This window comes from Xiphophorus couchianus, chromosome 13 (genome assembly GCF_001444195.1).
Source record: "Xiphophorus couchianus chromosome 13, X_couchianus-1.0, whole genome shotgun sequence".
Lineage (NCBI taxonomy): Eukaryota > Metazoa > Chordata > Actinopteri > Cyprinodontiformes > Poeciliidae > Xiphophorus > Xiphophorus couchianus.
The window spans coordinates 2,374,261-2,398,147 of record NC_040240.1 but is presented as its reverse complement, the minus strand read 5'-3'; the positions used below and the strand labels follow the sequence as shown (position 1 = coordinate 2,398,147).

Below are 23,887 nucleotides of genomic sequence, written 5' to 3'. Positions count from 1 at the left end.
TCCTTACATTGCTCTGTGGTTGCCGTGTGTCCAGGCTGCAGGCTCTCCGGAAGGAGAAGTCAAGGGACGCTGCAAGGTCACGGCGAGGGAAAGAGAACTTTGAATTCTATGAATTAGCCAAGATGCTGCCGCTGCCTGGTGCCATCACCAGCCAGCTGGACAAGGCCTCTATCATCCGCCTCACAATCAGCTACCTGAAGATGAGGGACTTTGCCAACCAAGGGGATCCGCCATGGAACTTGCGGATTGAGGGACCCCCTCCCAACACCTCAGTGAAAGGTAGGGTTCACACTTTTAGTAATGTCCGGTAATCTGTCCGGACATTACCGATGTACCGATCGATCGGCCACCGATCATAATCGGCCGATTTCCGTGAAAAAGTGTATGATCAGTGATCGCTGATCACGTCTCCTGTTGGCGATCACCAAAACCGATCACATTTATCTCACTTCGCAGCTGGCGTGTGCAGCTGATCTCATCTTTCCTTCACACTGCGCAAGCGCGGCAACAAATCCTGTTGTGTGGACTTTAACGTGAATGGGGGAAGTTTGCGTGTTGCGACAGAAAATTACCTCGGAGGTGAAGCACATCAAAATGCATCAACACAACAAATCTAATATGGCATTTAAAAAACAAGCACTTGACGGAGTTTGGCTATATCGAGGCTCAATGCAAGAACAAAAGGACATCTGGAGCGGCCAGATAGCAGGTAAAACAGCGCACAACTACCAACACTCACCCGGATTAGCATCACGGTGAGAAAGCTAAACAAATAACCAGAAAAATAATTCAAGTCTTCGAGCTAACGGTGTAAGACACTGGTTCTGCTCTTGCTGTTGAACTGCTGCTAATGCTACTGGTGTTGTTTGTTTCACAAACTTAGCGCCGCTCAGTCTCCATGCGCAGTGAACTCTCACGCTGCTTAAAGCTGCAGCAGGTAACGTAAACAACAATAACAACATAAAATTCACATATTAAAACTTTCGCCATTTCCGAACATGGCAGATAATTTATTAAAAAAATAATAATCGATCTCCTCTGCCTCCTCCCTGTGTTTTGCAGAATTACTCAACTATGTCAGAACCAGCCAATCAGAACCAGGATTAATCAGTTTACCATGTTCTCAGGAAGTTTGGGTTTAGTAACTCGGGATTGTTTACTTTGATGCAACTTACATTTGACTTTGAATGAATGTTTCCCTCTTTTACTAGACATTATTTGATACAAGTGTTATGAGATTTATTTGACTCATGTATAATTTAGGATACTGAGAACCTTGCTGTTAAATATTATATTACTGCTTTCAGGTTTTTCAGTTGTCCTTTTGACTGAGTAGCTGCTGCATTGTGCCTGCAAGTATTTTGCATGTTTCATGTCTAAATTAGGTGAATTTATTGCCAGATCATTTTTTAATTTTGCCAGATCACATAGCAGCATTTATACCTAATGCAAAAAATCAACAACCAATTCAGGTGATCAGCAAAGATTGGCCTCATGGGTGATCGGTATCGGCAGCAAAAAACCTGATCGGAGCATCCTTAATATATACAGTACAGACCAAAAGTTTGGACACACCTTTCTAATTCAATGGGTTTTCTTTATTTTCATGACTATTTATAAGGCAATAAATCCCACTTATTAACCTGACAGGGCACCTATGAAGTGAAAACCATTTCAGGTGACTACCTCTTGAAGCTCATCAAGAAAATGCAGAGTGTGTGCAAAGCAGTAATCACAGCAAAAGGTTGCTACTTTGAAGAAACTAGAATATAAGGGCTATTTTCAGTTGTTTTACACTTTTTTGTTTAGTGCATATTTCCACATGTGTTATTCATAGTTTTGATGCCTTCAGTGTGAATCTACAATGTCAATAGTCATGAAAATAAAGGAAACTCATTGAATTAAAAGCTGTGTCCAAACGTTTGGTCTGTACTGTATATATGGATGTTTTACCTCTTATTTGTAAGAAATACATTAAAACCCAAGTAAGAATCCTACAAGGAAGTAGTCTTCCAGGGTTTTTTGGTGTGGATGCTTTTGGGGAGTCAGCAGAGAACACATATGTCAGACTTAAGGGTGCTGAACTGATTGCAGTTTTCTGGACAATCACTGATTACTGATCTTTAAAAAGCCTGACCTGCTGATTTCGATTTTAGCCAATACCATTTTTTTTGCCTGAAATGTTGCTAAAGATAGTAAGTCACTGAGTTGGCAACAGTGAGGTGACTGTTGTTAACTGTAAATATGCAGACGTTACCTGATGGGCTGGTCAGTCAGTCAAACCTCTCACTGCAGAACAGAACAGGATTGTGGCTAATTTTTAGACCTTTGCCAATTTAGCTAAGATCAGTGGATAAGATCGGATTCACATGTAAGTATCAGCTGATCACCAATCTCCCAAAATCAAGAAACTCGGGGGAAATAAATTGTCTGGCTGATTTATCTGTGCACCTCTAGTCAGAAGAAATAGTAAGAACAAAATTTGTGGCCTGAAATTGGAGATTTGGATCTCTTGGCTCATATGTATAGTGACAATAAAAGCATTCTGTTCTGTTATTCAGTCACACAGGAAAACTGACAAATTGGGAAATTTAATTGGGATTTTTAAAAATATATTAAATATGATCCATTCATATGTTTTGGACCTTTTTTGATCATTTTTACCCCTGTAAGACTTTTTCATACCACTTTTATTGGAGCACATTGCTATTTGCATTTCTGAAACAAAGACACAGTTGTCCAAATTGTGAGTATAATCCTGCTGTTGCTTTTTTATTTTAGAATTTAAACATTATTTCAATTGCATATGCAGAGGTTAATAAATAAAATTCAAAGAGGTCCGTCCCATTCGTTCTGCATTGCAGTGAGGACAGCCTGCCCAGAATCACACCAAACCGAGATTTCTGGGAGGAGGAAAAAATGACAGATTTATTTTTCAGATTGACCTCTTATGTGGTCAGGAATCTGCCTGAAACCACCAGTGAGGGTAGTGGATGGTATGGCACCAGTAATACCTTTTGCATTTTCAACACATACCAAGAATATTGTAGGAAGAATATTCCAAACAGCCGTCTTCCAATCAGAGAGGAGCCCATTTTCGCAAAACCTGGATAATTTCCTTACTAAAAATGTAGATATGTGTGTGTTATATCAGAATTATAAATGAACAGTTGTTAATCTTCACAGCAAAAACACACACACACACACAGATCCTTGTACGTCTGTACAGTCAAGGTTTGCATTGACTTCCATTCATTTTAGTAACTGCATTCATGCCTAACCCAGACATTATCCCTAAGCCTAACCCTTACTACTCTATTCCTTAATCTCATTCACACCACACCTCCACACCTAACTAGTAGAATGCAGTAGAACAGCAAAAACAGTGAGAATCAGGAAAATGTCCACACTTTGCACAAATGACCAGCCTGTTGATAAATACTGTGAAAGTTGTCCTTTATACAAACACACACACACACGCCTACGCACAAACCCCTTCACGCACACACACACACACACACATCTTTTCATGAAGCATGTATTTTTGAAGAAAAATCAAAGTAACTTGATTTCAGATTGAAAGAATTAAGCTTACATTTAACCCAGTTCTTGTGTGTGAGTCTTTGACTGTTTGTCCTCCATGTCATTTTCATTACGGCCTGTTTGTCTTTAAATAAACCTCATTCTTATGAGGCTGAACATACTGGAAGACGTGAAAGGTTTACTGCATGTGATGCTGCTGTGACTGCTTGGCGCTTTAAGGAGCTATCACACAACAATGAAACATTGTAGAAACACACACTCACATAGACAGCCAGCCTCTGCACTAAGTGATTTTCTGTGAAAAGAACATTAAGCTTTGATGAATTTCTGCCTGGAGTACCAGAATACACACAGCTCTTGTGAATCTAAGTGGAATTTGCCTTTGAAATTGGTCCTTTGTGCAACACACTTAGAGTAGAAGTGGGGTATTTGCTTTAAAAAGGGCTTTTGGGCTTGTAGGGATGACCTGTGAATGAAAGCTTAGCGTCTGAAGTTTCTGGTGTAGAGTGTGGGAATTTAAAGGTGGAATATGTACTAGAACATGATTTAAGTCCATGGGTGATGAGATTAGTGTCTGTGTTTGTGATGTGTGTATTACATTTGTGTAGAGGTATTTCCACACACATGTTCGTCCCATATATGATCATACACACACTCCTTCTCTAGTACCAGATGGCAGCATTGTTGTCAGTGCTTTGAAGAAGCACATGCATTTTAATGAACACAACAGATAGGCAAATACTACACTTGTGTGTGTGCGGGGGTGGGCGTGGGTGTGTGTGTGTGTCTGCTACATGTAGATTGACACAATTTGGACAGATGGTCTAGTTCATGAAGTTGCACTATTTGTGTAAACTTTTGCCTCTGGTTTGCACATGCTGTCTAAGTCTCCACTCTGTTCACAGAGCTAATAGCTTAATCCAGATTGGAAAATTGAAACATCAAGTCCAGCAAATGTGAGGAATGTGCCTCTGTCTTTACATCAGGTCACAGTTGTCCCCTGTTTAGGAATAAACACACTCCAAAACCGCAGAACCTGGCTGTAGAATGGAGGATGCATATTTAGGATTATTCCATGTGATTGTTTCTAGTGCACAGCTGCAGCTTACAAAGGCATTCTGGTGACTGATCCATTTAACTGACTCACCAGGTTCCAGGGAGAAAGTCAAGTATAAATTAATGTTAAAATATATTAGATTTTTTTCACTATCCCATGCCATCTAAACAAATGTGTTGTAGTATAATATTTGAGTGAAAACTAGATGGTTGTGCCTGTGTACTGTTTGTGTCTTTGATTCCTATCGGTGAGCTGCCTTCTTCATCGTCAGGATGAACGTGGAATCGGCTGGAGATTCCTCAATGCAATGAGGACAGATGTGATGTAAGCCGTCATCTGCTGAAATTTTACACTTAAACGCTGAGTTATTCCTCTTGTGCTGAACAAAACAGAAGGAATAGCTGGATTTTACACACAGTTTAAATAATTCACACTGGAAGCGATGGTCAGTACTACCTTTACCTTTAAAGGCCTTGCGTAAGAAGGCTTTTGCCTTCTTACGCAATTCTGCTTGATTTCCATCTTCCTTCCCAGCTCTGTCTGGACCCCTTCCCTTGACCTTGATATCTCTGGTTGAATTTCAACAGAGACAATCAGTAAACAGAAGGAGGATTTGGGAACAACAATACCAATTTTTCTGCTGTTTTAAAATTGTAGTCTGCCAGTAGTTTTAGCACAAAGCTGTGTTTGTGTTGTTCCTGTCATCTTTTTGTAAAGCCAGCTGTGTATTTTTTTCAAAATACACAGATTTATTTAACACAATCTAAACCTCAAGCCACGTTGGTCTTTGGTACTGGCTGTAATTCCTATAAACACAGAATTCTCAACAATTATGACCTCATATCACAGTATACTTCATTTAAATACAATATATGGTAAAAGCATTAGTGCAGATAATTATTTTTTAAGCGTCAAAGATATAAAATCAGATCTTCCTTTGCTTGAAGGAAGAGCTGGAGGCTTGTAATTTCAGTCTCCAGTATGGCAGCAGAGCACGGATTACAGTTCAGACCTGAAAATTGGGCCTGGTTGGGGCAAAATGATGTGCTTGATGGTCAGGCTGGGTCAGACTTGGGCTTCTGTGTATGTTTAATTACAGTATATACAGAACAGAGAAAAGAGAGGAGGAGGCAGCTTACCTTGTTGATGAAAGAAAGAAAAAGGTTTAGAAGTTAATCAGCCCAGTGCACCTCACAACAAATGCATACACGGCTCCGTCCTGCTCCACTCCTATCAGTCATATCCTAGACGAATGCAAGTGACAAAATGAAGCAGAAAGATGTTATACAAAACCTAAAAAGATTAGAACTTAAATTCCTTACCCAAAAGGTGCTATAAAAACGGAAGCAGTAAATGGTCAGTTACAATAATATGTTTAACTCAGCGTTGGGCCTCTTATTAAAGGTGATAAATCGGGTTGGTTTAGACACAATGTTTATGGACTTGGTCCAGGATTGGATTTTTTAGGCGATCTAAACTCTAGTGCAGATTTCACCTAGAGATGAGAATGAGTTCTCACAGAGATGCAACTCAAAATAGGCTAAAATCTGACCATTCTTTAGGCTGATCAGCAGGTCAGAAATTCAAATCAGATTTGTTTTTTTTTTATGTTCACCGAATGTACTATACCAAACCTGACCAAGTTGAGCTGACAATATTTCTCTGTGTTGACTGCTGCTGAATGAGGAAGAAGTTGGATTTTAGTGTAAATCTGGTTCTTAATGAAACATGGAGGAAGGTAAGAGATACATTTTATTTTCTTTAACATGTCGGGATATGCCAGCGGTCCATTTAGCCAACAAGACAAAACAAGACTTTCAGAAGAAAGACAGAAGTCTGAATAAAATATTCTTTTTAAAACTTGCTTCTAAATATGTTGGATTTGAAATTGCTGGCAGCGTTTCTAAGGGTTATGCATAGAAATTGCTTTGTGAATTGCTAACTGCGCTAACCAGACTAATTCCCAACTTTGTTTTCAGGCTTTATTTTCCCATTGAGTTTTCCAGTGTAGGTTGTTACTTTCTCCTCTTTTTTTCTCTTCATACTCATCCTCTTCCACTCCTTCCTATCCTCCACCTCTTCGGCTTTCTCCTCTCCGATTGACCTTTGCAGTAATTGACCCATCAGTTGCTCTTCTCCAGTTTAGCGTTGGAGGTTTTGACATCCTGTCAAAGGATCTCCACATCTGCTACAGGACTCTACACAAACAACCGTGACCTTTGAAGCATCCTGACTCTGAGTCCGGGTGTGTGCGTGTGTGTGCATATGCTAGCATGAGTGCACATAATGGTGTTTGTGTGTTTATAGTACTGACCACTCACCAGTTAAAGTGTCTGAATTTTGATTAGTCTGTTTGTGTGGGGTTTTATGGCTGGCTTTACGCTTCCACATATGCATGCAGTCTGTTTGTCCAACAGTGTGTGTGATTGGGTTTTGGCTTCTGGGAGGTGTCTGACAGTCTGTTATATCGGGGTGTGTTTGTGTGTGAGTCTGCACATGTGTGTCATCACCACCACACCACCATCTCTACAACCCCCACCCCGCAGCCCCCAACACCTGGCTATTCATTATGCATGCAGAGAGGAGCAGACATCGAAATGCCACACTTCATGAGCCAGTCTAGAGTCAACACACACACACACACACCCACAATGCACGCACACACCCAGGCACACAAGGACTCTCTGACCCACATGTCAACAGTTTCTAAAGTGAAACACTAGCATGCTTTGTGCATGCTTCATTCATGCAAATACAAACTAGTGGTGAAGATATTAAGAACACTGATCTGTAACCTAAAACCTGAACACACACATTTTGTGACAACTATTCAGTTTCAACAGTGGAAACAAGTGTCTGTTTTTGTTATTAATATTCAATTCAAAACATTTCTTTCAATTAAACAAAACTAGGTTAAAATTGTGGTTTCAGTAGTCACGGTTATGACTACGGCCCCGGTGGACAGTTTGTATAATCAGGATATTTTTTCTTTATTTCTGCTGCACTGTAAGCTTTCTTTGCATATGGATGTGTTTTAACTATCAACTGTCCTGATGTTGTCTATCTTAGATAGAACACCATACCAAAAATATATCTCAAATCTCAAATTGTAACACTGTGCAGCATTGATTTTAGCTAGAACTAAAAAGGGAGAAGCCATAGAGTTTAGATGTTTGGGGTGAGCCTGAATTATATGCTTGATGACCCGGTTCGGTTGGGCTCAGGGTTCTGTTGCGAGTTTAATATGTCTGCAATACATACAGCATAGAGAAAGTCAAATGAGAATGCTTGATATAAAATGTTTATCTGTTTTTTATGCTATAAATAAAGGAGTACAAGGTTTAACTTATAGAGAAAAAATAATGTAAGGTGCAGAAGTTAATTAGACTGTAACAAGCGCAGTTCATTGCATGCTTCCTCTGCTTTAGCAACAGCTGATATAAGTTCCTATCAGTCACACATCCCAGATGATTTGCACCCGACTCACCCTGCAGTTACCAAAACAACAACATGGAGTTGGAAGATGTTAAACAAAAGCTAAAAACTTGAGAAATTATACTTCTTACATAAAATGGTGGTAAATGAAACCAGTAAAATCTTCATTAAATTAATTTGTCGGATTTACTTCAGACTTGGGCCTGTAATTAAAGTTAATCAGTCGTGTCGGTTTGGGCTTGGACACAGTGCCTGTGGGCTTAAGCCGGGTCAGGTTGGATAATTTTAGGCCTGATCTAAACTCTAGAAAACAGAAAACTGTTTGAGTAGAAGAAGCACTTTTAGCTTTTACTAAGTGAAGGTAGTATTCTGTTGGAATATGGATACTTTACCCAGGAGCCCATTCATACAAGAATGTTGTTTTTCTTCTAAAAAGTGTGTTTGTGCTAAAAGTACCTACTTCTACACAGGACAGTTTACTGAAATGTTTTCATCCAACCAAAAACATCAAGAAGGGCCTGAAACGTCTTGTTCCTCCCCCAGACTCAGCCTGGCCTTTGCCTTCTTACGCAATTCTGCTTGATTCCCATCTTCCTTCCCAGCTCTGTCTGGACCCCTCCCCTTGACCTTGATATCTCTGGTTGAATTTCAACAGAGACAATCAGTAAACAGAAGGAGGATTTGGGAACAACAATACCAATTTTTCTGCTGTTTTAAAATTGTAGTCTGCCAGTAGTTTTAGCACAAAGCCGTTCAGGTCATGTTGGCCACGCTTCCAAATATTGAATTAACATTAACAGCCGCCCCGTTTCAATCTGCACTTCTCTCTTTGCAGTGGAGGATGATTGTTTACAGCGCAGGCAACTTCCGGTCAGCTTTATAGTGCCCAACCGGTGCCTTACACGTCATGGACAAACTTTAGCGATCGGCTGAGATTTAAAACCTCTAACCAGTCCACACCTCCAGGAAGCACGGGAGGGTCCGGAACCTCTGGATGAAGCAAAGCGTAGAACAAGGGGCTGGTTTTCACCAGACCAGTCCAAAAAAACAAAAATGCCATTTCCCAGGTTTGTACCCTGGGTAAAAGGTTAAATGTGTTCCTGTTTGGACAAGGCCTGGTAAAAATGGAGACTCGTTAAATAGCTCTCAAATGGGACAAAGAGCATCAAGTATTAGTTGTGAATGACACACCAAGAACAGGGAGAAAAAAGTTCTGGCTATACCAAATAACTTAGAAGCCAGTATTGGTGTGCTCCATACAACATGTATTTGATTTAATATTATTTGACTTTGTGTTTCTCCAGGTGTATCCTATCTGTGTTTACCATCTACCAATTATAACCCACCACCAGACTACTGTCCAATGCAGAAATTAACCTCCAGGTCACCAAAGGCTCAGAGCTGAAAGATAAAAGGGAAAGAAAGAGAAGCATCAGAAAAATGAGGCCGAGTAGAAAAATGAGAGGCATAACGACAACATGGAGGAGAAAGAGAGAAAAATAAACGAGACGAGTCAATTAGAGAGACAGAGGCTATCAGTGAGGCTGAGAGACAGAGAGCGGGAGCAGCGGGAGTCTGCTCTCGTTATGATCCATCTCGTCTCTTTGTACCAGCTGACGTTTTTATGATGCAGCCTGCTGGCTGGGCTAATGGCTTCCTCCATTATACTAAGGAAACACAGTGACCCCAACACCCGGATAAACACTGCGCTCACATAAGACCCCTCCCACCTCCACAACTCAGCCTGCAGCCTCGTCCTATAGTGATTCAGCATTATCCCTGTGAACAGCCTGGAGCTCTTCAAACAGGGTGAATGTAGTGAGTATGGGACACAAAATAGCAGCTCTTGATGCACCTAAAGACACTGCAGACTGAAGCCTGATGTCCAAAAATATACCACAGGAAAGAAAGCACTTACACTGCTCTGGAAGTTACTGAAACAAATATATTTTTTCAAGCAAATGTACTTATGTATTTATTTATAACATATATCTAAAGTATTGTTTCGATGTGCTGAAGTATTCATTATACTTCAACTAAAGCAGCACAAGGACTTTTGAATGTTTTAAATCTTTAGATTTAGAAATTTACATAAAATAAAGAAAAAAAACTCAAATGATTTTTTTACCATACCAGACTGTCATTGGTGTAAAAATCATTTTTACAGAAATGTAATAAATTACAAGACAAATAGCCGTAATAATCGAAGCACATTGAGAAAGGAGCCATCTTTGGTCATTTTGTTTCTCATGTGAAATATTCTCAGCCAGCCTCCAGAATGTCACAGTTTGGGTTCTAACAAATAGCACAGATTTGCGTTTGGAGGACAGCAGCTACAGTTTTGTGCTCCTGCACAAAATATTAAAGCTGATAATTGAAGATTGAGAAAAAAAATTTTGACTAAAGAGTAGAAATGGTGCTAAACTTCATGATATTGTTGCTTGTGCAGTACTTCAATAAATTTATGTTATAAAAAATGGTTGGAACATATTAATGTATTATATGTTCAATACTTATTTATTGAGATCACATAAGTATCTCTCAAAATATAATCAAGCGATACAAAATTAGAGTTTTTCATTTTATAAAAAAAATGGCATATTTGAAAGTTTAAATACCAATTCTTAATATTCAGTTGGCAAAATATTGTTTGGATTACATCAGTCAAACACTTCTTGTATCTGTTAGTTTTTTTTTTAAGTCTCTGCTGTTATTTCAGTCTTTGAGATGCCAAGACTTCCTTCCCCTCCAAGCCTTTTAGCTCAATCCACATTCTCTGTCAGATTCAAGTTGAGATGCTTGTTGCAGCATGTTAATATAATAATTAATAATAGATAGTTAATATAATAGTTAATATAATAATAATATTTTGCAGTGTTAAATAACATTAACACTGTTGTTAAATTAAACACGTTTACTATGTGTAATTTACCAACACAACTACTGTGTTGGTAAATGTGTTGGTACAGATTACCATACTAGAACCTTAAATCTGAGAGGATACAAATTTGAATAAAATGAAAATTGTACTTTTTGTGTATTTATTAAGTCTCATCTGAAACCTTTCACAAATATTGTTTTAAACGTTAGTGCAAAACTGACTTTTTGATTCTTTCATCATAGGAACCACTGCTGAGTCCAAAGGAGGTTTGTCAACGTAAAACCGGTTACATGAGAATAATTATTGAGATGACCTGCTGAAGTCAGAGTGTCAGAAAGAGCAGGAGCTTCTTAAAGAGACCAAGGTGCAATTGTAAGATGTCAAATTACAAAGTCAGATTTCTTTGAAGTCATGTTTGACTTACAGCATTTTTATAACCAAAAGTAACAATTACCTGACTGTGTTTTAACATGGTAACATGTGCCTGGAAAATACATAATACTGCCCATTTAAACAAATTTGTTTTATAAGTTAGAATATTCCAAAATAGTGGCATGAGGTTTTTGGAATTAATCTTTAAATGTGATCATTGAACTCCAGAATACTGCAGTGGGCTGTAACCCACAACATCACGTGATGCCAATGTGATGGCATCACGTGATGTTTTCATGTTTCATCACGTTGAAGGGAAATTAGAAAGCAAACTTAAGAACTAAGTTAAGCCTTACACTGATGGGGTGTACATCTTGGGGTGGTGCATGGAGTGGAGGTGGAGTGTAGACCCCAGACCACTGACAGCTGTCTGAGGTTTGATTCCTGATTCTGGGACCTCTGCTTCCTCCTTCTCTCTTTACACATTTTCATGTCAAAAACTTCAAATAAATTCCACTGTTCCCACAGAAACCTTTTTAAACAAATGTACATGTCTTGGCAAAACGATGCTTTGAAATGATGACCTCTGGGAATAAGAGAAGCTAAACGGCACATTGTTGCAGATTTGTGGCCGAACATCTCAGAATGATCTTCATCTAACAGCTTGTTCCTGCTTGTGCATGCTAACAAGTATCTCCCTCCAGCTGTTAAATTCAGTATATTGGCCATATAACAGCAGTATTATGTTCCCTTGGCTGTCTCATACAACATAACACAGCCCTCCTCTTTAACTGCAGCACAGTAGGGGTGAGCCAAAGCATTTGAAACTCCAATTCGGATTACACCATGTGCACACTGTATGATAATGGTTAATTCTTTCTCATTCCCCCCTTTACTGTCACTTCAGTCCTTTCCCACAAATCTCATCTTAAACCTAAAAAAGCAACAAGCTGGGGATCTGCTGCTTTTCTGTGTTATAAGCTTGTAAATGGCAGCTTCAGCTCCGCTGCTGCAGAAACCTGTGGCGCCGTCGCTGGCCCTCAGCTATGCACTGCGTGGTTCTGCAGCGCAGATGTCACTCCATCTAGCTAAAACTACCAGCCATGCATGCTCAAACTTAATAAACAAAGTAATTTGTCCAGCTGCAAGTGTGAGATGTTTAGATTCCCCAGTTGCAGTGTAAGGAAAAATGGAATGACAGAGGAAGAGGGAAACAGCAGTAATTATAAAACTAATTACTAAATGCTGATGATGCCCATAGGCTTTGCATAACTAAATTTAGACGAGGAAATTGCTTTCGGCTGCCGACGGGGCTGCTGGGTGTTTTGCTCATCTCATTTTTTTCCTTAATTCTTTCCTCGTTCTTTCTGCATGCTGTCACAGACTGGCACAGCCAAAAAGAACATAATCACTATGGAAACAATTACTCAAGCACCTTTCCCCTTATGTCTTCTATCTTTATTTTTTTGTTGGCAAACAGAAAACCGCTCTAGGAAATACCGTTGTCTAACAATGTGTTGTAATGACAGAAATTATTGGTTCTTGTTTCTGTTTACCCCCAGAAAGGCTCTGCAATCACGTAGAACACAAAGGTAGTAAGAGACGGTCCCCTTATTGAATCAGGCTGGGCTTCTCTCTGCGGGGTTTCGTATGAAAGACATGTTTTTGTCTTATTAAGTGTCTGCAAGCATTTGTACTTAACTCAGATCTAAGACTTGATTCTCAAGTGGAGTGGGATCATTCCAGGCTGTTGTAAAATAGCTTCATGGCCAAATGCAGGCAGAGATAGTCTGGTTTAAACCGAAACATTTCCAGGAGAGCTTTTAGACTTATATTTGTCAGATTCCACTTCTTTCAGATACATCTAGTCAGTGTAGCATAAGGGGGGAATGCCGATCAGTAAGCAAATATTTTAACCAAGACGAAATACAAACCTTTGCCAAATCTCTGTATTTTTTTTTTCTTGTCATTTTTTCATGTTTCATTCCTCTTTATTTCTTAGACCAATGTGACATTATGCAGTGCTCACTGTAAGTAGTCAATCACTGCTCCAGTATAAAGTAGCAGAAGTTTTGACACTGAATTAAAGCCAACATGAAAAGCGTGTGTTTGACAAAGTAAAGTATTTCCAGTCAGATGTAATTGGCTTGTCGGAGCTAGCAGTGATATATGTTGGTAATTAGTTAACGGCCTTAGTTTGAGTCAAAGGGTTTCTCACCCCCCCCCCCCCCCCCCCCTTTATAATTATTTTCCTCCCTCCTCCCACAGCTGTTTGTGAAAAAAACTGGTAAACAGCAGCTGCACATACAGTAAATACATAAATCTTCTGTTTATGGAATATGTGGGGCTGTAGAGTTTAGATTCTCTTTGCATAGTGGAATATATCCTACGAAAAAAAAATTAAATTATACTTACACGTCAGAAAACCATGTAGTAAAAATCAACCCACTACTTTCCAGGCTTGTGCAGACCAAATGTTAACAATGTTCTATTTAAGCACCGTGTACAGTGGCTCAATAGTGCCCTCAAGTCGCCATGATTTCTGTGACTGAAATACTAACATCAGTATTTTAAAGTCTATTCTCTGAGGAGGAGCCAGTGGAAGGACTTTAGAACTGGGTGATGTGTTCTATCTTCCTGGTTTTAGTGAGAATGCCAGCAGAAGCGTTCTGGATCAACTGCAGTCTACAGCTGTCATCTGTGTAGTTATGGTAACTAGTCCTATTTCCTGTTATAACCTGAGCTAGAGGGAGCATGTAGATATTGAATAAGAGGATTGTCTGTCTGACGATCATTATCAAACAATACAGAAGTTCAAATAATCAATCAAAGTAGTTTAAAAAGTTTCTGCCTAAGAAAACTCAATAGATTTCATTGAATCTTACATTTTGTTTTATTATTATTATTATTATTATTTTAATATGGGTATGTAACACCTTACCAAAATATACTTGCACCAATAGAAGCTTTTAATTTCCCCAAATTGTCTGCAAGTTTATCAGGAGACATTAAATGAAATTTTGTTTGCTGTGTTTCAGTCGTCCACTCTGTCTCTGTCTCACACACGCACATGGACACATACACACATTCAGTCACACAAAATGAAGTTGTGGAGGTGTACACAAAGATGAGAACATACAGACAGTGATGCACTCTCTGATCGAAACCAATGGATTTAATGGATTTTTTACAATTCAAAAATCTAAGAGGGGAGAGTTAGAGGACACAGAGAAAGAGATGAATGGATCAGAGAGGGAGAGAATTATAAATGGCAGAGGAAGAGCGAGAGTGCAGCCAGGCTTATGTTTGCTGGGGCGTGAAGCATTCAGCTGTACCGCCATCTGAACGCTCGGTTAGCAGTTCAGCCGTTTCTTAATAACACTCATATCTGTTCTCTGAAATACTCCTGTTCTCCATCCCCATGTCTGCTGGCTGCCCTCCCCTCTGCCTCCATTCATTTATCCTACATCTGGATTAGTTCACCTTTCCCTCCTCTTTGCCTCATTTTCTACTTTCAAAGTAGCATCAAACAGTATCTGTTAGCATCAAACAATCAAAAAGAAAACAAATCAATGACAAAAACATGTGTAACTGACATAAAGGTATTGAAGTTATAGTTTTATCACATTATTGTTAAATGAAATCTAAAGATCTAAATGCAATTTAATTACAATGAAAGAAAGTCAGTCAGTCGTTCTTATATAAATGCCATTAAATGACATTGATTGTTTATGACTGGATAACTTTTGTTTCCTGGTTGAATTGCTTTTGATTACTTAGGTGAAAAATAAATATCAAGTAATAAGATGTGTATAAGATCTTTACATACTCAGTTTATTCAGTCATGGAGTTTATGATGCTGCAGTCACTTTTCCCCAGATAAAGTACAAAATACATTTTTATGAACCACATTTTCACAAGAAAATTTATAAATTATTCTAGATTTATCAGCTTGAGTTGTTATAGCTTCTGTTTTTATTTTCTGAAAGCACCAAATGCTTGTTTATTTCTTGACAGTGTTGTATTGAACTAGGTCTTTACAATACAATGACTTAAAATAATTAGTGTATTAACAATATTATAAATTGATGCTTTGGTTTTTACTACATCAATGTTCTGTTTCATTGTCTAATGATATTATTTCCCTTTTTCCTCCCTGATCTTTAAGATAACATAAATATCTGCCATTGCCTGTTTCCTACAAAACATCCATGTTTTCTACCATGTTCCAGAATTCTTTTTGTTCCCAATGGTTTTGCACTTTCCTTGGATTTTTTCTTTATTGTCTCATCACTCTTCATCCCTCCCTAGGCTTTCTTTTGTTGTATCATGTCTTGTTTGTTGAACCAAACACAAGCTGCTGCTCAGCTAATTGCAGCTTGTGTTGACTAACTAAAGCTTTTCAGATCACTGTAATGAAGATGAAGAAAATATATATTGCTATAAGGCTATGCGCAAAGACAGTTTTAAAGCCACTTATCCCTTTGGATCCTGATTAATTTGTCAGTGTCTTCCTGTCAGTCAAACTGTTTGAGCTGCAGTCATACTAATTGGTTTTTCAACAGATTTTAAGACAGAAATGGACATGCTGAAATGACAGTGAGGGGGTTAGTCACAGAATCTTCACTCAGTTAAATTCATGAATCAGGTCTCTGGTGCTCATGCAGAAAGGCACAATAACTGGAATAATATTTTTTCTTTTTTGATTTTGTCATATTTCCTGTCCTGGCATGCTATGGTAGAACTGGTTGTGTCAGGGCAAATTTGTGCTGCAGAAAAAAACATGTAAAGATGGTAATCTAGTATTATGATTTACAAAAATGAGACAGGAGGTCATCAGTAGTGTTGGGAGGGGATTGCTCTCAGGAACAGTTATTCTGCACGTCATTCTAAAGAAGGAGAAGATGCCATGGTTATATTTGTAGCCTTTTTCTACTTTTTGTTTTGTGTCAGTTTCTAATTTTAAAGGAGTTATACTCAAAGAAGTGATGAAGAGAAGAATTATTTTGTCAGTCTTTGCTGGTTTTTTTGAAAATGCAAAGAGTCATGCACTGCATGCTTTAATGTGTTAATGTGCCAACCGATGCACAGTTAATTTGCTTGTTAGGGTTTACCCACTTTATCAACTTTGATGTTTTGCATGGAACAAAACTCCTATGACCTTACTCTAAAAATGTGTGTGGATGGCTTTATTCGGCAGTGTAATATTCATGTCACTTGCTATTTGAAGTAATATTTGATTGAGTTTTGCATTTCAACCCCCTGGGGTTCAAGTCCAGAAAATCTGTGATTAATCCCAAACAATGTGCAAAAGGATCCGAACCAACGTTTAACACACAAAACAGCACTTAAAGAATATTATTAGTTTACAGTAATGAAAAGATTTAAACTTAATTGTTATATAGCTTCATGATAAAATCTGTGATGTGGGATTTCAGAGGCTCCTGAATGCATAAACACTCAAAGCCATCTTCTTGCAAACTTTGGAATGGACTCTCTGTGTGTGGCTCCATGACTTGTGTAAGTATACTACATGTTTGCAATTATGTGATCACAACACACATATAAAAGGTGCAGAAACAACGTTCAACAGCAATGACTCTGATTATTATTATTATTATTATTATTATTATTATTATCAGTAGTTTCAGTTGATATTTCACATGTGAATAAGATAAACATCAAAACCTGTTTGAGGCTGAGACAATTATCAGGCCCAAGATATAAAATATCCTCAGTCACCCTAAACCCTCGGAGCTCCAACCCGCCTAGAAATATACACTATGTTCAATATGACGTTGGTCCACCTACATGGGCTAATAAGTCAGCATTTTGGTAAAGGAGGTGTTTTCACTGTCCACAAGAATACACAAAAAATGTTCACTTTTTAGCAACAAGAAGTGTCTAGGATCCCCTAAAATTCTGTTTCCATGTGGACATCTGGTGAAAAATGTTCCCATTTTAGACAAAACATTACTAGGGGCCTAAAATGAAGTCTGCCATCAGAACTGATTTTTCTGATGTAGGCTGGGGTTTGAAGTAGTGAACTGCACAAATAATTCTACATGTTCCTTTTCAGAAGCAAGATCTTTATGAAAGCATTTGAATCCAATGTAACTTATGTTACAATGCACATATGCTTCGACCAACATAGTGTTGGTTTCTTCATTCTAACAAACGGCATGGTTTGGCAACTAATTACAAGCTGGCACTGTGTGGGATCAGTGGGGTCTTGGTGAATAAATGTATCTATTTGTCCCATAATTAATTCCCCTGCTATTCATTCAGACCTGTATGAACACAGACTCGGTGCACATCATTCTGTCTTTACCATTTCATGCTTTTCTGCATGGTGCTGGGCCAGGCGGCTGCTCATATGGATCAATGAAAACCTACACCTGTGTTGGGTGTATGGCAGCTCTGAGGCGGAGCCTTGGTTCTGTTTGTGTGTCTACCAGCCACTTGTTGCTTTTGGGTTCTGAGTGTTACAAGCTTTCTACTGTTCTCAGTATTGTAACAAATATATGCCTCCAGGTGACAAATTCACCCATATGCACCAACACACTTACTTCTGTACACACCCACACACACATATCCACTTTACCATACACCAATTCACAAACAATCCAAATGGCTGAAGGTCATAGAAACACAGGTGGTTATTCCAGCAGGATGCAAAATTGGTCTGTCTGAATAAAGTCAGTTTGGCCATCAGCGTACCATCTTAGGATATTGTAGAGCAAAGTTGTCCTGGTACCTGCAGGCACCCAGCTTCTCAGTAGGCTATGCCAAAAAAAAGAGAGGCGTCTCCATTTCACATTTCATTCGTTTTTTCTTCTTCCTGTGAGAAGAAATGTTTTTGGACAAGCTCGGAATTAACTATTTACTCCTATTTGTATGTGTAAATGGAGGCATGCAGGGAGTCTGGTGAACTCACATGTTCATTCATTTCCACTTTCAGGATGTATAAAGGAAATGTTGCTATTCACTAGGGTTTTTTGATGCATTTGTGTGTAGAATGCTGTAAATGACACCAGCATCCCTTCCCTCTTTGTTCTTTTTCTCCCTCAAGTACATACAAGTACACGCCCACACACCTATGCACCCGCACACACACCCCCACAGTAAGAGTGTGTTTGTTATTAAAGTTATCAAGCCAGTGCATCAGTTACCAACCAACCAGTGGGCAATGTGTATGTTAGCTGTGGTGCTATCAGCAGAGGGATGCAGCAGAGCTCTACTGTACCTGATTGCATTCTTCATCTACGTTCACAAACTTCCCTCCCTCCACCACAAACATGCAAAGATATAACAAATTATACAATCTAAAGAGTATAAAAGATCTTGGGGAGTAATTTTTTTTTGTTTCTCCATCATGTACTGACTCTTCATTACTAACTTATGTTATGCAGTGGTCTGCATGTGGTTATGTTTTTAAGTTATCTGTGATGTTTCATTGTTAATCATATAAGAATGTTTAGATTGCTTAAATAAAATCCATTGAAGCAGCTGGTTTATTAATGCAACAAAAAGATTTTGACTATTTGTAGATGTCTGTGTTTTTAATAAGGTCTATGTGTGATTAGTTTATAATCCAATTGGCAACTCAGCTAAATATATACCATTGAAAAAAATTATGACAATATTGTAAGTACAACTATTTGAGCAATAATATGAATTGTTTACTTCATAATATGGGTTCTTTTCTCCAAGATAATGTGGAGCAAAATTATTACAGATGTTTATCTTGCTTAAATGTTTTTGTAATATTTGTTCTGTATACTATTATAGTAATAATAACTAAAATGCTCTTGATCAAAGCTGAAGTAGTCTTCTTCCATATATTTTTTTCATGTTTGCCAACCAGGAGCTGCTGCTTTTGAATGATAGTAATCTAGAAGCTTTCACTGTTTTTTTTTTCATCCAGAACAGTTGAAATTGATTCAGTATAGCATGAGATACTGAGTCAAACTAATGGTAGAACGTTAAGTTGCTTACTGCTAATGTAAATGCCCTGAAGAAGGGGAGTATTTTAATAAAAGAGCTGGACACGGTGCTTCTGCTCCAACGGTTATTATTAACTCGATTTAACAGCAGTATGTTAGCAACAGCGCTAACAACGGAGCTAACAACAGAATTTAACATTCGGAGTGCCAAAAGAACTCACAGCTTTCTGAAAGTCAATAAACTCATTTACAATATACAGGTGTGTATATATATATACTCATACCTGAAGAAGGGGAGTGTTTTAATAAAAGAGCTGGACACGGTGCTTCTGCTCCAACGGTTATTATTAACTAAGGAGGAAGTTCCGGTGCTCTTCACTATAGCTAGCGCAAGCGCTAGACTCCCCCTGCTGGTTGAATTTGACCACTGCTTCAGCCAAATCAGACTAGCCAGCCTCTGAAATATCCACATTTCAATCCATCACACTAATTTATCTGGCCATGTGGTACTTTTATGTGGTTTCAAATGATTCATGTGCAGAGAAAACTAATAAGAATTCAGTTGAACAGCGTCTTTTAAATGACCAGGGTGTTAATCTACTCTGCTTTCCCACCCTGATAGCTCAGTGCTATTTGGAGGAAACCTGCTGCACAGCACAGAAACATGTGTACGTTTACTGTGGATGTCATGGTAAAATTGTAAAATGTACTTTGACTGGTGAAAAGAATTTATTTTTAATGTGCATAGCCTGGAAAATGTTTTGCAAGCAGTGAATTGGAAAATAGGCCATGATTTTTTATTTTTTTGGCAACACAAGACACACGGAAGGTTGGACAAGCTAATGCTTAAGTGGAACCTGATATTAATGTGTTTACTTCTGTAAGACCTGCTACACTTACATAAATGAATAAGATAGTTACTAGAAAATACATTAAGAATAACATTAAATGACTCCTGCTTATAAACCATCACACTTAAGATAAAACACAGTGCATAAATGACATAAACTAGTCATTTCAGCCTTGAATATAGAGTTGAAATAAACGTAACAATAATGTGATAAAACTAAATCATAAGTCATTGTAAATTGTTTTTGTACAATATCATTAGAATGTGTTTATTCTGATAGGAAACAGAGCAGATGGGATTGTGCTGAAAAATGGATTTGTGCAATACATTTTGTTTATCTTGGTGTGATGCAGGCTGGAGATATCTACTTTATTTGCAGCAAAAAGATATTAACTGCAACCATACCTGCTGCCTTCAGTGTCTGTAAGAGGAACTTCTTTTTTACTTCTATTTTCCCCTTCTTTCTATAACCAAGGTTTTTCTCCATTTACTTTTTTGATTTCATGGCAACCATTGAAGAGTGCGTGCATGTGTGTGCACTCATGCTGCTGAGATGCGGTGCTAATTGATTAATGGCAACATGTCTGAACCAGCATCACATTAGTCAGCGTCGCACCGCCATCTGCGCACACAAAAGTGCTTATGCCTGTATGGGTTGGAGGCTAGTTAGGTACGAAGGTCTGCAGGTGATTATACACCTTTCAATATGACAGAACCAGGAGATGAGAAAGAAAGTGATGTGACATGTATGACAGAATGATGGAGGGAAAATAAAGCAAGAGATGGCAAAGAATATTATTGGTAGCCTAGAAAAATAACAGCTTGTTGAATGTGTTAATGCATAGTTCAATAAAATGAACTTTTTTTCACTAATTAAGTATTCCTTTTAAAAAATAACCAAGAACTACATTTCAAATTATACCATGGCAACCAAAGTGTTGCCTTTTTTGCAGAATGTAAACGCAATCATAATATAGAGGCAGATACTTCTATAAAATGATGCCTTGCTATGTATGAGACATTTTCCTATATTCACTCAATGTTTTGTATCAGATACAATAAATTTCAACTAGTCCAGCAGTTAAAGGGCATGATCCACAGAATTATTTTTGTAGTAATATTAAATATTCTGTTTGACCATATTATATAAATAGAGATTAGTTTATTAGGTTTTGATTAGTGTGGTTCTCTGTGGTTTGCAGTCAGTCATACATCCTGATGAGTCGTGTTGGTCAGATTAAGGGTATCTATTCAAAATAAATTAAGCAGGTTTTGAACATACCTTAATAAAACCCACTTTTCTGATTTTAAAAATTGTTTTTATACCGTTGTGTTGTAATATTCTAATTTAAAATGTCATTGGTTCATTAGTTGTAAGTGGAAAATCATGATAATTAACAGAAATAATAGCTTTCAAACACCCATCATTGTGTAGTCAATCTATATAATCTGTTTCACTTAGTGATAAAGTTACTAAAATAAATGGGCTTGTCAATAATATTCTAATTTATCGACTGGGACTGTATCAGACATGACCTGTTTACTGATGGTCAATAGAAACTATGCCTGATCCGTCTGATGCAAAATGTTCTGATTTGTTTGATTTATAATGAGATTTTGGAACTTGTGGTTTGTAATTTTGTTGGCTCAAAGTTTCATGTAAGTATCTTAGAACCAGATAAAGGCCACATCATGTACTTTATATTAAATCTTGCAACTGAATTCTGAATCATTTTTTTAAACTACCATCTTGGCAGTATTGCTGCTGTAATGTTGCCAAGTGAAGAAAAAAATCCCTGCAGAAAATGGTGAACAGATGTGCAAAAAGCTGGAGCTTTAAACGTGGTGACAGCAGGGTGTGCTTATTTTTTCTTTTTTGGGGGGGGATCATATGTTGGTGTGTTTCAAAAATCAACACAATCATCTCTGCAAAGAGGAAGGAAGAACTCGGGTTGTTTTAATTTTAAATTTTTAAATAAAGGTAAATTTCTCATCTTTTCACGTTATTTATAAAAGATCACTGTTACACATGTTGTCATGATACAAACCTCTTTATTTGTTTTAGCTCTCATCTCTCCTTGTTGTAGTGATGATATTCATTTTATTAACTTTGTGTGTGAAAGCGTTAGGCTGGAGAGTGGAGACTAAAAGTCCACTCAGTCCCACAATGAAGTGCATTTTGCTGTAATGTAGAGCGCTCTTAGTTAAGTGGAAATGTCCCCTTCTGTTCATTGTATCCCAAAGGTATACTCTGCTCAGGTGGTTGAGGTCAAATGATAGAAAATAATGATTGAACCCTGCAATTCTCTGTACTATTCACTTTTGTTCAGATTACTCGACTGCAGACTGGACTGTTACCCAGAACTTTAAAAGTCTGATGGTTTTCACAGAAAGAAATCCTACTAAATTTATCATCTAATGTCTCTGTAAAGCCATCTTAACTGCTGATACAAGACCAGTTCAGAGCACAACAGCTTCAGCAGAGGTCTCTGCATTGGCTTCTCCCCAGTTTTCCTCCTCCAGGTCTTCTGGAGGAACTCCAAGCTGTTCCCATGCTAGTTTGAAGTTATTCTGTTTCCTTTTATAGATTATAAAGCTCCCCCTAGGCTTCCTCCCATCTAGAAAATAAATAATTAGTTACAAAACTAATAAAAAAAAGTTAAGCTAAATATAAGCTAGATATTTAGCTTATAGCTAGATATTTAGATCCAAGCTTAATATTTAGCTCCAGATAAAAGCTGGGTTATGTTGCTCAAGTAATATATTTTTTTTTTTAATCATTGATTCTTTTCCTCTGGACATGTCCAGTGTGTTAGTTGAAAACATAAGATGTTCCATTTTAATGACTGAAACACTCCTCCCTCGCTCTCTGTGTCACAACGTTTTTAGATTTTAGGCTAAGCCAACTCCTTTTTTAACAATAACCACAAAAAATGTACAGTTAACAATAGTTTATAAAACAATGAATTTTGATAACAGATGAAGTGTCCATCAAAAGGGCCACAGATCACCAGCTGTCTAAGAAGATCACTTAGTATCAAATAGTATAGAGACACTATTTTGAAGACAGAACTCCGGTAACCCAAAGTGAAAAACTAATAAAATGTTGAATTTAAAATGAGGTTCATTTGTTAACCCAGTTCTTAGTTTGAGTGGTTTTGACCATACAATTTCCTTTCCTCCTGGGAAAAATGCCATCTCTACAATGACTGCTAGGCTTTTTTCCTCACCTCTTTTCCAGCCTTGCTTCTCTTCCAGCTCTTCTTTGTTGAACCCGTCCAGAATCTGCCATTTTAAAATCCATTAATCTCTTTCAGATCCAGCTCTGTTTCCTTTCTTTTCCTCCGTCCTTTTATCTTTTCATTTTTTTTGCACTCCTCCATCCTTCCTCCATACTATCCTTACATGTTTCCCAATTTGTCTTACATCTTTATCTAATGCTGTGCTCTGACCTGGCACTTCCTATTGCAAGGATGTTTTTGAGGACATATTATGGCAAGCTGTGAACACTTTTCCTGAGAGCTGTCTGCTGGCGATCAAATGGCCAAGGAGGAGTGTTGGTGCCAAGTTTGAACAAGATCTAATAAACCTCTCTGTTATTCTGACTCTACTTCTTTAATCTGCTCTTTTGTTCACATTTCTTTGCCGTACACTTGTTGTCAATTTCAGCCACTTGTGTTTTTTCTATTTAATGTTTCGCTCTCCTTTGTTTTTTTCCTCCATTAGTGAATCAACACAGATTTGGAAGAATTCTTGAGAATCATTGCAAATGTTTAAACCAATAAATGGTTGCACTGAGGTCA

At 38.0% G+C, this 23,887-nt stretch overlaps 1 protein-coding gene across 3 annotated transcripts in view; it reads left to right on the top strand.

Annotated features, from left to right (window-relative positions):
- Positions 1 to 23,887, top strand: part of npas3 (neuronal PAS domain protein 3) — a 281,452-nt gene that overhangs the window by 120,321 nt on the left and 137,244 nt on the right. For all 3 annotated transcript variants that reach the window (XM_028035528.1, XM_028035530.1, XM_028035529.1), the window contains one exon: positions 35 to 279. In XM_028035528.1, coding sequence (XP_027891329.1) covers positions 35 to 279 — 245 coding nt within the window. The remainder of the gene's footprint in view (positions 1 to 34; positions 280 to 23,887) is intronic.